At 36.3% G+C, this 15,219-nt stretch overlaps 2 protein-coding genes across 9 annotated transcripts; one reads left to right on the forward strand and one right to left on the reverse strand.

The window, feature by feature from the left end:
* Positions 1 to 3,173: 3,173 nt before the first annotated feature.
* On the forward strand, positions 3,174 to 5,679 carry LOC133306199 (BTB/POZ domain-containing protein At3g05675). 5 transcript variants are annotated; one of them, XM_061506486.1, is made up of 3 exons: positions 3,174 to 3,643; positions 3,915 to 4,083; positions 4,183 to 5,679. In XM_061506486.1, the coding sequence occupies exons 1-3, from the start codon at positions 3,632 to 3,634 to the stop codon at positions 5,223 to 5,225; spliced, it is 1,224 nt and encodes a 407-aa protein (XP_061362470.1). In that variant the 5' UTR covers positions 3,174 to 3,631; the 3' UTR covers positions 5,226 to 5,679. The 5 variants fall into 5 exon arrangements, with proteins under 5 accessions (XP_061362470.1, XP_061362469.1, XP_061362467.1 ...); XM_061506485.1 differs by having other exon boundaries at positions 3,174 to 3,359; positions 3,584 to 3,643; positions 3,915 to 5,677; XM_061506483.1 differs by having other exon boundaries at positions 3,174 to 3,328; positions 3,584 to 3,643; positions 3,915 to 5,677.
* Positions 5,680 to 7,739: 2,060 nt separating this feature from the next.
* LOC133306202 (BEL1-like homeodomain protein 1) lies at positions 7,740 to 11,851 on the reverse strand. Of its 4 annotated transcripts, XM_061506492.1 has the most exons (8): positions 11,667 to 11,851; positions 11,255 to 11,356; positions 11,104 to 11,153; positions 10,650 to 10,777; positions 9,622 to 10,462; positions 9,124 to 9,497; positions 8,959 to 9,019; positions 7,740 to 8,860 (listed from the first exon to the last, which is right to left on the reverse strand). In XM_061506492.1, exons 5-8 carry the CDS (start codon positions 10,429 to 10,431, stop codon positions 8,045 to 8,047), a joined length of 2,061 nt encoding a protein of 686 aa, XP_061362476.1. In that variant the 5' UTR covers positions 10,432 to 10,462; positions 10,650 to 10,777; positions 11,104 to 11,153; positions 11,255 to 11,356; positions 11,667 to 11,851; the 3' UTR covers positions 7,740 to 8,044. The 4 variants fall into 4 exon arrangements, with proteins under 4 accessions (XP_061362476.1, XP_061362473.1, XP_061362474.1 ...); XM_061506489.1 differs by lacking the exon at positions 11,255 to 11,356; XM_061506490.1 differs by lacking the exon at positions 11,255 to 11,356 and having other exon boundaries at positions 9,622 to 10,541.
* Positions 11,852 to 15,219: the final 3,368 nt, after the last annotated feature.

Raw genomic sequence — 15,219 nt, forward strand, 5'->3', positions numbered from 1 at the left:
ATTGTATGTGTTCGGATGCACAACATCTGATGGACTACTAAGTATATTGTGACACTATAATGTGATGGACTACCAATCTGATGGACTACCAATCTGATGGACTACCAATCTTCATTCTGATGTTTCTATGCCAATACTTCCTCTGACTATAATGTGACACTACTAGCATCCAAGTAACCACAGATGGGAGTTTAGTGGGCATGCTTGAGCGACTAATCAATTAAATGAACACAAAGTTACTACCTGCCAGTATGTAAGAGCCAATAATAGTCAATTATAGAACAGACTATAACAAATGTTAATACCATTTCCAAACTTTAATGCAGAGCAGATGATGGCCAGTGATTCTATTGCGAAAAAATGACTGGAGCCATTCACTTCAACTAGTTTTGGAGCCTGTGACGAGCTTTGATGGGTAAACATGGCAGTTTCAATCGAACCACGATTTTTGCTGTTCAAATTGGAAAACATGTCACATGATTGTAAAAGAAAGATTAAACAAAAGCGATAGCAGAATTTTAAGTATTAATCATGACCTTACATTACTTTTCACCATCTTAAGATCCTCCTTTATTAGTTTCTGAATGTCTTTGAAACCAGATGAAACCAATCCAACTCCTGCAACATCAAGTGCCTCCATAGGTGTACTAAAAAATTTCCCAATACATTCAGCTACTTCACTATATAAGAAAAAACAATCCAAATACAAATGGAGAAAGAATTAAGTGCAGAAGAGTTCTGCAGTATTGTCTACACACATACCTGCCAAGGAGGTTGTCAGCAACAGAAAGAGACTTCAATGGTCCTTTGAAGGTAGAAAGAGCATCTACAACATAGTTCACTCCATCACTGGACAGCTCACAATTCAATAATTTCAAACATGCCATTTGAGAGCACGTTTCAGATGATCCACCAAGATAGGGAATTAAATTCCTGTAAGTTTGATGATAGACAATTAGACACACTAGAAGACATTCGTTTACTTCTGGTGTATGCTTAAAAGAAGTGGTTTTTGCAGATTCGGGCCAAATCTGGTTCCAGCTGAAGCGTCCTTAAAGTCCCAAAAGTCATCATAACCTAAACTCAATGAGACTCTGGGATGTGCTGAAACTCAATGAAGCAATAAATTGAATTAAGGTTATACAAACAACAAAAAAACCCAAAGGGACACCTGTAACAAGATATGAAGAAGAAACAAACCTTTTACAGACCTGTACTGCCACTTGTGTACATGACAAGTGCAACAGAATTCTTCGAATGGTTCGTATGGCTAACAAACAAATTTCATACAATACTTACATTCTTAATACACAAAAAGTACATATCATATTGATGAGATGGTACGTCAAGGCCATCATGGTCGACGGTTACCCTAAATTACAAATCCACACAACATTAGTACAAATATATACGACAACACATACCCTAAACCATTACAATACAAGTCAACGGATGATCAACATTGTGGTCACGATGATCCCAAATGTTATAACAATTACAATTAGCAAAACATTTTGTTGTTTTAGAACATTCTCGAACTTGAGACAATTACTGCAACTTGGTTCGTCAAACCACTCAAAAAAGTGGCAATCATGCTGAGTCCTGGAATTAGCACATCGAAGAAACTGTCGGCCCGGATTCCTCTGTGTATTTGACATGCGCAACGCAGCCTGCACTCCGCAATAGCACATCTTCACCCTGGAAGGGGACGAGGACGCTGAATGCCTGGATATTAGGCTTTCACCTCCACCTATGCCGGACCCACTTCCACCCATTCTTCTGTCAATGCTCATACAGTACTGTATAGCAAGATGCCTCCCACCAACTTTGACAAAAATGTATGGTTACTGCGGTAAAAAGAAGGACACAGATCACGAGTTCAGTTGAACTTACAAGCAACAAACCAACTCATATTTCTATACTATGAACCAAAACTGTTTAAAAGAAATACTTTCCAACAATAATATTTCAATAACAGGTTCATAACAACATACAGTAACAAATGTAAGTTTCATTATTATTTATTTGTTAAGTTATTTTCAACATAACAAAAGTTTAATCAAACAAACTCATTCCTAACTTCTTATGATCTGACCAATTTTTATGGTATTACAGTGTTACGTGCTTGTGTGTATTTATAACTTATGAGATAGTTATTTTAATAATATGAATGTGTGGAAAACTTATTTGCAGGGAACTGTCCCTGTTCATTTAGCTCCATAAACACCAAGTACCATGGTTGACAACTATATTTCTTGCCAATCACTTATAACGGTTAAGTTATAGAATGTGTGTTCAGACCCAATCCTTCGTATGAGTTGAACACATAATCAACATCACTGATAACGGTCCTTCTATACATTCATTCAACACCATTTTATGGACCACAACAACGATGATACCCATAACAAATGACATCAAAGAGCGATGAGCATACCTCTTGCGATGGTGGACCAATTTTTATACAGCCATGGTTCTCATCTATCATCCCCTTTCTTTCGTTACGCTCCCACGGTAGGTTCTGATCACTAAAGTGTACTGGTTGGGAGGGATCAACTTGTATGCTTTAATCTTAGTCTTGAACAGCAACTCGACGTCCCCCTTGCGTTCTCTGGCGGAACCCTAGACAAAGAACAACCCCACACTTCGACTTATTTTTCCCCCTTTATTTTTTTGGTCGTTGGAAAGAGATGGGGACGTTGGGGTTTGACATCTGAGGGGTATTGAGGACGTTGGGGTTTGACAGCTGTGGGGTACCGTCCTATTTAAATAAAAGATTTCAAATGAGGGTTATTTTTGTAAATGAACATTGTTTTCCCATCTATATTTACCTCCAACCAAACATACATTTCTTAAAAAGGTACCTAATTTTTTCAGTAAAGTTTTTCCCCACCAAACAACTTTTTTTTACATTTTTCTACCTATCTCACTTTATCTATCTTTCCAATCATTTCTCTATCTATCTCATTTTCCTACTATTTCAAAAAATTTCCCCCAACCAAATGCCCCCTAAAAGAGAGAGAGAGAGAGAGAGGGTCTATGACTCTATGTAGAATTCTAGATATCCATGTCAAGTTGGCAAAAATAAAAATAAAAAGCAGTGCAACGATGCGTTTAACGTTGATAAGAAGGGGCAATGGCCAATACTATAGGATATCACATAGGACTTAGGAGTGTGACCTCCGTAAACCGTAATACGGTAATAGGATTGAGTTGCTTCTTCCACTCTCACCACAGACTCTCAGGGTTTCTGCTTTCCACACTCACCAGCCGCCATGTCATCCAACTAAGCGGTGTTCTTTAATTTTTAACGACACAACGTAATCTCGTAATTGCTCCCTACTCTGTCTTTTTTCTAGGTTTGATAGTTTGATGTTCTTTCTTGTTTCATTGTTTTGATTCTTGAATGATCTCGGTTTCTTGTTTCTCGAATGATTTCAGTTAATCTTCACTTACAATTAACTGAGCCTCTATTCATTATAATTGGTGCTGCAAGATCCAGTGTGTCTTACCTGTCTCGCTGATGTGGTTTTGAGCAACTTCCCCGTGGTTCAAACTCTAATTGTTTGTTTTATAATTGCAGGTACTATATGATGTATAAAAAACTTGCTTCATAGTGGTCTTGATTTCAATGGAAGCTACTGTAAGATTGTTTTTTCACCATTTCCCCCTTTTCTTTTACCCTATCATCATGTTTCAGTTATAATAATATGGCTTTTATTTTATTTTATTTTACATTGTTAATTCTTTCAATTGGCTTCATGAACAATTTTAAGTATTTAAGTTCAATTCTTGAATTGGAATACCTCAACAATCAACATTGACAATAGCAGAATTCATCTCTTCTGGATTTCCAATTATTACCTATTAAATAGTCTCTCTTCTTTGTGATTTCATTATCCTCTTTCATTCAGGATAAAGATGAAAAGATTGCCTGCACGATTGGTAACAGATCAACTAGTGATGTTGTGGTGAGGCTACGCACACAGGAAGGTCGGGATGATTGGCTATACTGCCACTCAGGGATTCTTATAAAAAATTGCAAGTATTTTGCGGATCGGCTGTCTGAGAATTGGCCAACATGTCAGATCCTTGATTCACGTAACTGTGTTGACGTCTATTGCCAAGAATCAGATTTTGATTACCATGTAAATCTTATACGCCTTCTCTACATTGTCATAGATGGTTCAGTTGATGATTTGTGGCATGGTGTTAGAAATGCCCTTGGCATTCTCAAGGTGGCAGTTGATCTTGGATGCCCACAAATTATTACAGCATGTGTGAACTACTTAGAAGCAGTCACATGGGAAGAAGCCGAGGAAGAGGAGATATTGAAAATTGTACCTCGAATGGGATTACAAGCCGAGCCTATCCTAGCTAGACTTCAACCAGTCACCCAGTCAGCTATCATAAATATCTTTCTGTCAGCCATCCGCTTTGCTACATCATCCCCTCCCCCATCAATGGATGATCTTAAATCTTCGGCACAGGAGCAAATTGAGTACATGCTAACTGAAGATGATGATGCCCCTTTATTGACAGCTGATGACAACATAAAAGTTGAGGTAAAAGAATGTGTGAACAGCCTGTTTTCCAAGTTTAACAATTCATTAATAGCTTTGTTCTGTGGTTCTACAGAATCACTTTCTAAGGCAGGGAATATTCAGTTGTTACAGTCCTATTTGACTGATTTGTCATGGGTTTATCAGATATTGATTAAGTTGGAAATAATGAGAGAATTTGTTGACTATTGGTTTGATGCATCAGAAAAGATTGTCAAGGTGCTTGAGCAAGGAAGTTCTACAACTGAAGTCATTGAGATAAAGTTGCGAGCTATTGAGGTGACATCAAAGGTTTTAGAGGCAATTGGGTATGGTACTGTTATATTGCCAACTGCCAAACGTCTTCAGGTTTTGAAAGTGTGGCTTCCATTTGTGAGGGTTACAAAACCATTGATTGATTCTGCTAAAATGAATTGTGAGAATGATGTGGTACTTAAAGTAGATGACGAATTGTGGCAATCCCTAGAATCCACTTTTGTTTCTATCATACTTGCATTACCATCAGGGGATCAGGCAGAGGTTTTAACTGAATGGTTGGAAAATAAGTATATCCGGTATCCAGACCTAACTGAAGCATTTGAAGTATGGTGTTATAGGTCCAAGGTTGCTAAGAGAAGACTATCGTTGCTGGGGGATGAGCATGCCATGACCAACTCAATTTGATGCTTTCACAAATTTAGTTTCTTTATATTAGACTACCAATCCAGGATTCCGACCTTGTCAAGGCATCTAGAAGAGAACATTCTCTCTTTTTTGCACGTGAATGGAAATTTTTGTAGAAGGCATCTAAAATTAATTGTCTCCATTCTCGTATTAATTGCATTGTGTAGATTTTGTAAAACATTGTACTTCTAACTGAACTGTATAGAATGTATTTTTGAAATATTCGTTTCAGAGGGAACAAAATCATGATGCATAACTGACCTAAGTATATTAATGGATTGGTTTTGCCTGGGCATTTCTAATCACATGGAGATATAGCTTAAGTCAGTTGGTGCTGCTTGGTTTTCCCACGTCACATAACGCATGCGTATAATGTCCAGTGTTTTTGGCAGGAAAGGAGAAAAGTGTAACTATTTACCGTAGAATACTGAATGGTTTAGTGTTTCTTATGTTGTAGGAGATAATTTTTTTTTCTTACACACATAAAAATGTGTGGGATTTATATTTTTTTTTTCTCTTTTCTTTCCACATGGACTTATATAGGTTGTACATATTTTTATGTGTACGTAGGAGATAAAATTATTTAGGAGCATCTTATGAAGGTTTAAGATAAAATAGAAATTGAGAATAGTTTGTGACTCTCTCCTTGTGGTGCTCGGATTGAGTAATTGCTATGGTGAATGAAGTTTTAAATTTCTGTGTCACCGTGTAACCAGCAAAATATTTTCATTTCCCAAATCTTTCGGGTTTCCTGCTCTATAAGAGGATAGAACCAAGCTCCATAAGATGATAATAAAAATACTCTCAATGGTCTAGTGACAAAAAAATAAATAAAAAATCATTGACCCACAATTACCATTTTTTTGAAAGGTGGTTTTGGTTTGTGCGGTAGGTACTAAGGGTGGTGTGATGGTAGCGGCAAACGTGGGAAGGTGGAGGTAAACACAATATGATGTTTTAGTTATTTTACCTTTCTCAACTTCATTTCACAATTTAAATTAGATGGGGTTATACGAAAAATAAATTATAAGTATTACTTTCTAATCCTACAGTATTTGGTATATACAATAAAATATTTTATAACAACAGATAAGATAAATTTATCTTTTTAAGCTCAATTCTATGCGATACGCTAATTCAAATCTTAAATTTGATAATTTAACATCACGTCGGAAGGAATGCTCAGGGAAATAGGCGGTGATAATCTGCAGTGAATTGTAGCCAAGTCGAGAGATTTCAAAGCATCATGTCAGAAGGATTGCTTAGGGAAATAGATTGGCAGTTAATCTTATTTAGCTTGGAAATTTTAGTTCAGTGAGAATAATGTTGCTACAGTGGATTTAAAGGTGATAATTTTGGTACTTAAAATGCAGAGAGTAAAAATAAAAAAGAGCCAAAAAGCAGAAACGAATATTGGGGGAAAAGGGAATGGAGCAGGACAAAAACAAACAAACATATAGTTTGGTCAAAACAAATTTATGTGGTATCCACTGCGTGTTCGAGCCGCGTGCTATTGTATGCCAATTTTGGACATTCGTCATATGGGTGTCCTATGTATGTTTGTGTTTAAGTGACATGTAAAGGAATAAGTAAAATCTTTAATAACAATTTGATCCTATGGATTCTGGAATAGTGATCAAAATGTTATTGTTCACCAACTTTTTTATCTAAATGTCATGCGAACAGTCTTATTTTTCAATCTGCCACGGGGCAAGTTCGCTACTCGGTGTAGCGAACTCGGTTTGCTGACGTGTCATATTTCTAGTGGATAACAAGTACCAAATTAAAAAAAAAAAATGTTTGAAGGTCGCTATATAGGGTAGCGAACTTGGTGTCCACTAGAAACGTGACACGTCAGCAAACCGAGTTCGCTACACCGAGTAGTGAACTCGCCCCCATGGCAGATTGAAAAATAAGACTGTTCGCGTGGCATTTAGATAAAAAAATTGATGAACAGTGACATTTTAGTCACTGTTCCATGAATTCTCGTGTTATAGGCCAAAAATGCAATATTAGTCAAAAGAACATCATTTTGGTGATTAATGTTAGGAAATAATCGTGTGAGTGAGCAGTAACGAAGTAAGTTTTATATAGGCTAGATTTACACTAAGTGGGGATCACATAAGTACAAAAGATCCATAAACTTGCAGTCGGTTTTGAGTTGAGATTTGTTGTCAGCTTACTTATTGTGGTTTATCATTTGATCCATTAATGAAAGAATTATCATTTTGGCCCATTAAAAATAGAATTCTTGTATTGAGAATTTTGCTTTCGTTCCTAACTTAACAAAAAGAGCAAAAAAAATCTCTAGTAACATTTTCACATTTTACTTTCATTTTGTAACCACATAACCCTTCTATATTTCGCTTTCATTCATTACATATTTCTAGATTATGTTTGGAATTCAAATAAGCCACCGTACAAGGGTGATCGTTCTTGCAAAAATAAATGGTAATTGGTTCTGGTTTCTTCAACGGAGGATTTTGATAATATCACAACATATATATTCAATCAAAGATATATTGGTATCTTTACCAAATTAAAATTTATGACATCAATCCATCTATCCCACCTTCAGAACTTACAAAAATAATATACAACCTCAACCATATACTCTCAAATCCTAAGCTATCTTAGAACTCAAATGGTTCTATGCAGAGTATAAACCTATACTAAAGTAAAATTCCTTCTTTCTTTAAACTACAAATTTTCAGTACTCCCCATCATAAGCAGAGGGAATAGAAGAAATTATGAACGACCGGGAAAAAGCGAGTGCTAGTGTGCTACCACATTACTCACCCTTCAATATCTTTCTTTATTTAGGCCACAAAGTCTGGCAACAATTGTGCAGCAAACCTCTTTGGGTTTTGCATGCTGATACTCTCATAAGCAGCTGTAGAGTGAGGAGAGGCAGTGTTTATGGCACCAAACTCGTTTGGTTCACTTATGTCCAGGCTTCTTCCAAGTTGAATGTTTTGGTTTGGGAGAAATGTTTGATGTGTTCCTGGTAATGAGTCAAGACCAAGAGTAAGGGAAACCCCGTTACCTGAAAACCTTGGTGTGAATTGCTCTGCGTCAAACCTACCAATATCACCAATTGGGTACTGTCCAAAACCACCAATAAAGTTCGTTTGGTTTCCCATAAAAGAGTAGCCATCTCTGCTCTGCCCCTCATCCCCAAATTTCATTGAGAGCTGCTCATTGTTTGTCGCATTGGGCTTGACATCAATGTTAATTGAAGGGGCACTAATTGGTGAATGCATAATTTCATGGTTCCTTGGTTTCTTGGGACTTCCTTGTGTGATCCCTTCTAGTTCTGATGATCCAATGAAGCTGAATCCTGAGTGGTTTCTAACATTTGACCCAAGTGGTGATGTTGATGGTCTTGAAACTGAAACTATTGGAGTGTTGTGGCTTTTGGAAACGTCTTGTTTGGAATTGAAACTTTTTGCTTCGGTTTCAGAGGCAGGACCTTTCTCTTGTGGGGCTGCCATTTTCATAGAAGGATCTTCATTGCTCTTGTTTGATTTATCCTCAGACCCATTCTCTTCATGCTCCTTCATCTCCTCCAAGTACATTTCTTCCACCATTGGCTTCCAAAGCCGAACTCGAGCATTTATGAACCAATTTGAAACCTGTTACGTTCCAAACCTTAATAACATGATGAATGCCAAAATTAAGAAGAAAAAAGAACCTTACATAAGAGCAAAGAGTCTAATACTATATTAGTTACCTGGCTCCTAGTAAGCCCTGTTTGATGAGCAAGCATGTGCTTGTCTGAATCCTTGGGATAACTGAAGCACCAAAGTCAGTAATTTCAGCACAAATTTGACAATATCCAGAATGTTTGAACTCACAATCAAAATTTAAAATGGGGTTCTTTTGAGGATGTGCTTACGGGTGGAGGAAGTGTTCAAAGAGCCAAGCACGAAGAACAGAAACAGATCTTTCTGGCAATCCTCTCTGGGGTCTCCAAGCATTGTGCTGGATCATTCCCAATTGTTGGAGAGTTCGCTGTTGCCTTAGTTGATGGTCAACATATTTGAGCCTTGAACTTTCAATTTTACCTCCAAAGCAATCATCTTCTCCTAAGCTCTTATTCGCAGCTCGAATTTGACCTGTTATGGCATCTTTCAAACACCGAAACTGCTTAGATATTGTTTGCAGTGCAAGGGCAGTGTAAGTTCTCGCCGAGCCAATCCCTGCAGCTTGCTCGAACGAGGAAACCACAATCTCCATCTGGTGATGGTACTGTCTATACCTTTGCTCCACCTTCAAACCAACAATACAAAAAATTTAAGAAAAACAGTATCAAACTCATTGCTCTGAGGCTCGTGTTCCATATTAAGATCACAAAACAAAAAAATACTAATTGAAGTGAATTACAAATTAATACCTCATCAAGCATGTTGATTAGCTTTGCTTTCTTCATCTGAATTTCTTGTCTTTCAGCAGTTGAAAGCTCAGAGCTACGCTTCCCACTCCCTTCTCCACCTATTGAACCGTCTCCACTAGCTGCTGCGGATGATTCTCCAATCACTTTAGTGACTCCACCACTCTTCTTTGCCAGTTCAATGTTAACATTCACCACCTCGTCTAGAAGCTCATGCGCTGCCTTCAAATACTTTGAGCTCAGAAGAACGCTCTGAACCCCCGAACCACCATTGTTTGTAACCCCAGAAGCCGAGGACGGTGACCCACCAGACATAGCAGGCGCCTGACCCTCACGATCAACCCGGAAAGACCCGAACCCTGCTTGCTGGGAGGAGAGGCTCAGAGACAGACCCTGCTGGGCGCGTGGTGCTTCACGCGCCGCCGAGTTGGGGTCAATGGTGTTCCAGAGATTGTACTGCATGCGGGGCATGAAGCCATGCAAGGCAGAGACGTCGTGATGCGCATGCATGGACTGGTGGTTAAGCTCTTGTGACGCGGCGGGGAGAGGGATGCCCACGAATTGTTGGGTGTGAGTGGGTGGCGCGTGGGGGGTGAAGCAGTTGTTGCTGGCAACATTAGTAGTTGTGGCGGCGGAGGCTGCGGTAGAATTGAGGAAGACAAGGTTGCCGGTGGCGTGAGAAGCGTGAGAAGGTGGTTGGTGCGGCGGCGCGTCAGAATAGTGGATGTAGCCAGGATTCATGAGGACAAGAGTTTGGAGTCCATCGGCACCAGCTGATTGGATATCCGAATTACCATGAAAGTACGTCGCCATCGGTTTCGGGTAAAATAAGATTGTTACTTCACTGAAAAGAGACTGGTACGTTAGTTACGCTAGCCTTTCATCAAAGTTCACATTCCAAGACATACCACAACCCCATGTCCCTAACAATAAACAAAAAAAAACAAAAACAAAACAAGCACCTCACAAACACATGTACTTGTAAACCGACACAACATATAAATTACACAACATGCTTATTTGTGCAGTACCTTCAGCCTTGTGATGAATCTGGGGTATAATTTCTGGGATCAACCCATCAAATCACTCTCGATAATTGATGCTATAGTCTTCTCAGAAGGAAATAAACAGTGAAGTGGAAGAAGTAATGATGATGAATCTGCAAAACCCATGAACAACATCCTGAATATTTGATGTCATGTATGTTTGCAAAATTAAGTTGTAGGTGGAATCCGTTCTTCTTCTGTGCATGGTTTTATATTGTCATAGTCGTGTCCCATGAACTTGAAAATTGAAAGAGGAGAAGCAAAGGAAATATATGAAGTGAAGAGGCTTTTTATAAAGAAAGAGATATTGTATGGTAAGAGAGAAAGAGGGATAAATTATAGAGGGAGAGATTGAGACAGAAGGAAGAAAGAAAAGGAGAGAATTCATTATTTATATATATTTTAGTTAGTGAAATGATAAGGGTAAGCTATAGTATACCTGGTGTGAGGGAAATTGGAGTGCGCACGTGCTTCATGAACATCTCTGAACTGCAAAGGAAAGAAGATTTTCAATTATAATGACCCGAAACCTATGAGAAACGGGTTTTGGACACACAAAGAGAGGGAGGGAGAGAGACATAGACACGCACACGCACAGTTAGTCTCACCCACCGAAGCAATACAGTTATATATGGCTAACATACATAGAAGGAAGGATACATCAAAGGCAAACATAGATGCATCAAACCCACCTATCAAAGTGCTTATGTGATCTATCTATCTTTGGGATTTCATCAGTCCCTTCACACACAAAGAGGAAAGCTCTCTGTCAGACTCAAATCCTCTGCAATTCCATCCCAACTCAAAAGGGAAAAAAAGGACTTGAAGAGAGAGATGGTTAAAAAAGACTTGGGAAAAAGATACCCATCTTTATTCACCTCATTATCCACACATTCATTACCATTTTCTTTAAAAAAAAAAAAAAGTGTTTAATATATGTAATTCTGAGAGCAATGAAGTTAACTTTGTTTCAGTGTTTTTTTTTTTTTTTTTCAGAAGTACCTGTGAATAGATCAAAACAGGAGGACTTCTTTTGATTTGACCCTCTCTTTTCAAATCATTTGATGCAAGCCAAGCACCCTGTGATGAGTAACAAAGAATTTTTGAGGGAAGAGAGAGAGAGAGAGAGAGAGAGAGAGAACGGTTCTGTGCTGAGTAATCTATAAAAATATATATGAAAATGCAATCAAGGTGTGTCAGAAGATACAAACAGCTGAAAAACGAGGAAACGTCTCCTTCTACAAAGCTTAATTAATTGGTTGTTTAATAAGAAAAAAAGAAAAAGAAAAAAGAAAAGAAAAGGAGGATGATGATGGACAAGAAGCGGGTGGAGGGATCTCATTGCTCATTTATCCATTAAATATCTTCTTGTCGTTTTCACAATTTCCATATTTTTCTTATCAACTTAATTCGGAATTTTTTGTGGTTGGATGCCTGAGTTTCAAGATAAAGCAATTAAATTGCTAAGGAACGCAGAACCAACCACCGTAACACCAACTTTAATGCTTTCAAACCCCAAAATATATTATTTTCCATAAATATTACATTTTTATTTCCCTTTAATCGTTATCTTTTAAATTTATTTTTTTATTATCTCTTAAATTTCACCTATATTACTATTTGGTATATAAATTTAGCAGATTAAAAGTGTAATTAGAAAAAGAGAAAAGAAAAAGAGAGAGCTAGAAAAGTAACCGGTCCCAATCAAGTGCATGTATGATGTGTACACGAATCATAAGCCCCTAAATAAGTGGTCCCGCCTTAGCTCTCATGCATCAGACCTATACTAGCAGACATCAGCGGATCATAATAATCAATAAAATAAATAACTGCAGGTCAATAATTTATTTATATTAATATTTCTACTATTTTTTTTTTTTTAAATTATTGCTTCCCTCATTTTCTTATCCCAAAAAATAAAAATTTTCCAATTTCAAAATATTTTTTATTACTTTGTCAATAATTTTTGACGATACCCAATAATTATTTTATTTTTGCATAAAGATAAAATTAAATAACTAGGAGAAAAATTATATTGACAAATATTTTTACATCTTATCCATAAGACTTCACTAAAAAATATCTTATTCATAAAATATAATATAATTTGTAAACAATATAACTCTCTTCAATAACTATAGCATGAATGGAGATCGACAAAGATGAAAATGCACGACCCAATAAATAATTAGAAACAACCCTTTCCGGCTTGTTTGAGGTAATCCCATCACATGCATGGAAAGACACAGAATAACCATATTTATTAAAATTCTGAACTGCAACGGCTATTTTCTACATCCCAGCCTCTAAAAGTTCTCAATCACCATCAGTAACTATTATTGTGTAAGAATAAACAGTGATAAATTTAAGGACTGTGATGTTAATAGGACTACAATTTTTCGTAGTTGGGGACATTCATTCATGTAGCTATAGCAGGTAGGTATCATCCATTCAGAAAGCAAAACAGTGGCAGGGACTATTTGTATACTGTGTATATTGAGGTGTTTTCTATGAATGAACTTTTTATCATCAAGCTGTCATTCTCGTAGAGATCAATGTCAATAGTATTTATTTCATACTTCTCTTGGATTCTTTCATGAAAACTCATTGGAACTTTTTGTTCTCACTCAAGTTGCATTAACAACCATATTTTCAGTTTTCACAGGCAGTAAAAGCACGTTAGATCTCCCGGGACACTTGTAAACACGAGAGTAAAAGCGTATGCTCAGTTACTCTTGAATATTCATATGTCAGAAGCCTCTTTAGCTCAGGGTGTACTTAAAAAGTACATAATGATCTTGACGGTAAGGTGGTTCTTTTCGGTCATTTTCCTTCTTCTTTTTTAATCTCTTAAACTGGAGAAATTCTTCCAATAATTTTTTTTGTATATATCAGATTTTACATTACACTTTTCTTTAAGAAAGAAAAAAGAAAAACTATATTTCCCCCCCCCCCCCATAAAGGTAAGGTGCAATAATATAGTGCAGAAATGTAATATATGAATAATTTTTTTTAATTTTATCATAGCTATTTAAATTTACAATTGATATATGTAATGACACTTTTTTAGAGATAATTACACTTTTATTATGATCCATATGATTTTATATATGTTAATTATTGATTTTTGTGTTCATGAAAATTTCAGTGTAAAAAAAAAAGTAGATTTATTTTGTGGTCATGAAATATCTTATGTGATTGAAACATTTTCTGTTTGATATATATATAATTATTAATGTAGTCTCATCCATTAATTTAAATTTTTGGATTGAATTGATTCTTTACATAATATTAGTATCTCGTGTCACGGGTTCGATCCTTACCGTCCCTCAATTAGAGATATATAAAATCATTAATGTAACCTCATCCATCAATTTAAGTTTTAGAGTTAAATTAATTTTTTATATTTTCTAATTTCAATAAAATATGTTCCAGATGTAAGAGAAGGAATTATAATCTAGTAAACGGGTTAATTATTTACTATTTTAATATTAATCATAATCATAATATAAAGAACAACAATTGAAGATATTTGCCTATACCATAATTGCTTTTTTTTCAATTTGGTTGCTTTACTTCGCCCTCGGAAGTCCACAATTTATATTCACTAATTTTTCATAAGAGAGACACTGAAGAAAAATATAAATATGGTTTTTCAGAAAAAGTTAAAGAAGGCTTTTATGAATGTTATGTTATAAAAAAATTATTAGGTTATATTACAGAAATAATGATGCTGATCCCACAATTTTTTTTTAAATAACAATGCTCCATCATTATTATCTCTGTAATATAACTTAATAACTTTTAATGTTTTCTAACGTAACACAATGATAAATTGAAGGAAAAAGTAACTTAGATGGTTCAAATTCCCCCCTTGGATTTAGTGATGACTTGTGTTATATAATTGGATGCATGTTCCATAGTATATGATATGTAAAAGTAAAACCATTATATATATATAGAATCCTAGAAGGTAGAGGTTATCACCATGATGATGGTGACGCGGAATTCAATTGCTTTGAATATGATGTTCCCTAGAGAAACAATCGAGAAGCAAGACATGATATAGTAATTAAACAACTATATAATTAATTATTAGTTACAAAATCTCCCAATTTAAGTTATAATCAGGACATTGAATTTTTAACCCAAGTTTTTATCATAACAATAGACATCATGGAAGCTGCAAAACCTGTACAAGCCCCGTACTGTTGTCCCCTAAAATGGATTTGGATTCTGTTGATTTTGAACTAACCAAATAGGTAAGAGGCACACATCACATCATATAAACCCCAAGGGTCTCTGATGATACTGAACTCACTCACTGTCGATGTTTATGGGTGTGAGGTGTGACTATATATAATATAAAAGGGGATTTTGTAAGTGGCATAGTATGGTCCCTTTGTATGTGTACTCTATCTATTTCAATATTGTTATAATGGGACTCTTTGCTTACTGATGGTTGTCTCGCCCTTTTCTTATTCCAATTTCTTTTCTGAAGAAAATGACTACAACAGAAGAAAACACTGAAAAAAGGTCCTAGATTTCCTACTTA

Source organism: Gastrolobium bilobum, unplaced genomic scaffold (genome assembly GCF_033153095.1).
Source record: "Gastrolobium bilobum isolate Gb01-03AN ecotype WA unplaced genomic scaffold, APGP_CSIRO_Gbil_v1 utg6649, whole genome shotgun sequence".
NCBI classification, from domain to species: domain Eukaryota; kingdom Viridiplantae; phylum Streptophyta; class Magnoliopsida; order Fabales; family Fabaceae; genus Gastrolobium; species Gastrolobium bilobum.

Bases quoted from the DNA above. Each gene is read 5' to 3' on its own strand.
- LOC133306202 (XM_061506489.1), bottom strand. From the start codon at position 10,431: ATGGCGACGTACTTTCATGGTAATTCGGATATCCAATCAGCTGGTGCC. The intron at 9,020-9,123 runs GTAAGCACATCC...TTGGTGCTTCAG, and splicing joins TTTGAACACTTCCTCCACCC to TTATCCCAAGGATTCAGACA. The intron at 8,861-8,958 runs GTAACTAATATA...GGAACGTAACAG, and splicing joins CAGGGCTTACTAGGAGCCAG to GTTTCAAATTGGTTCATAAA.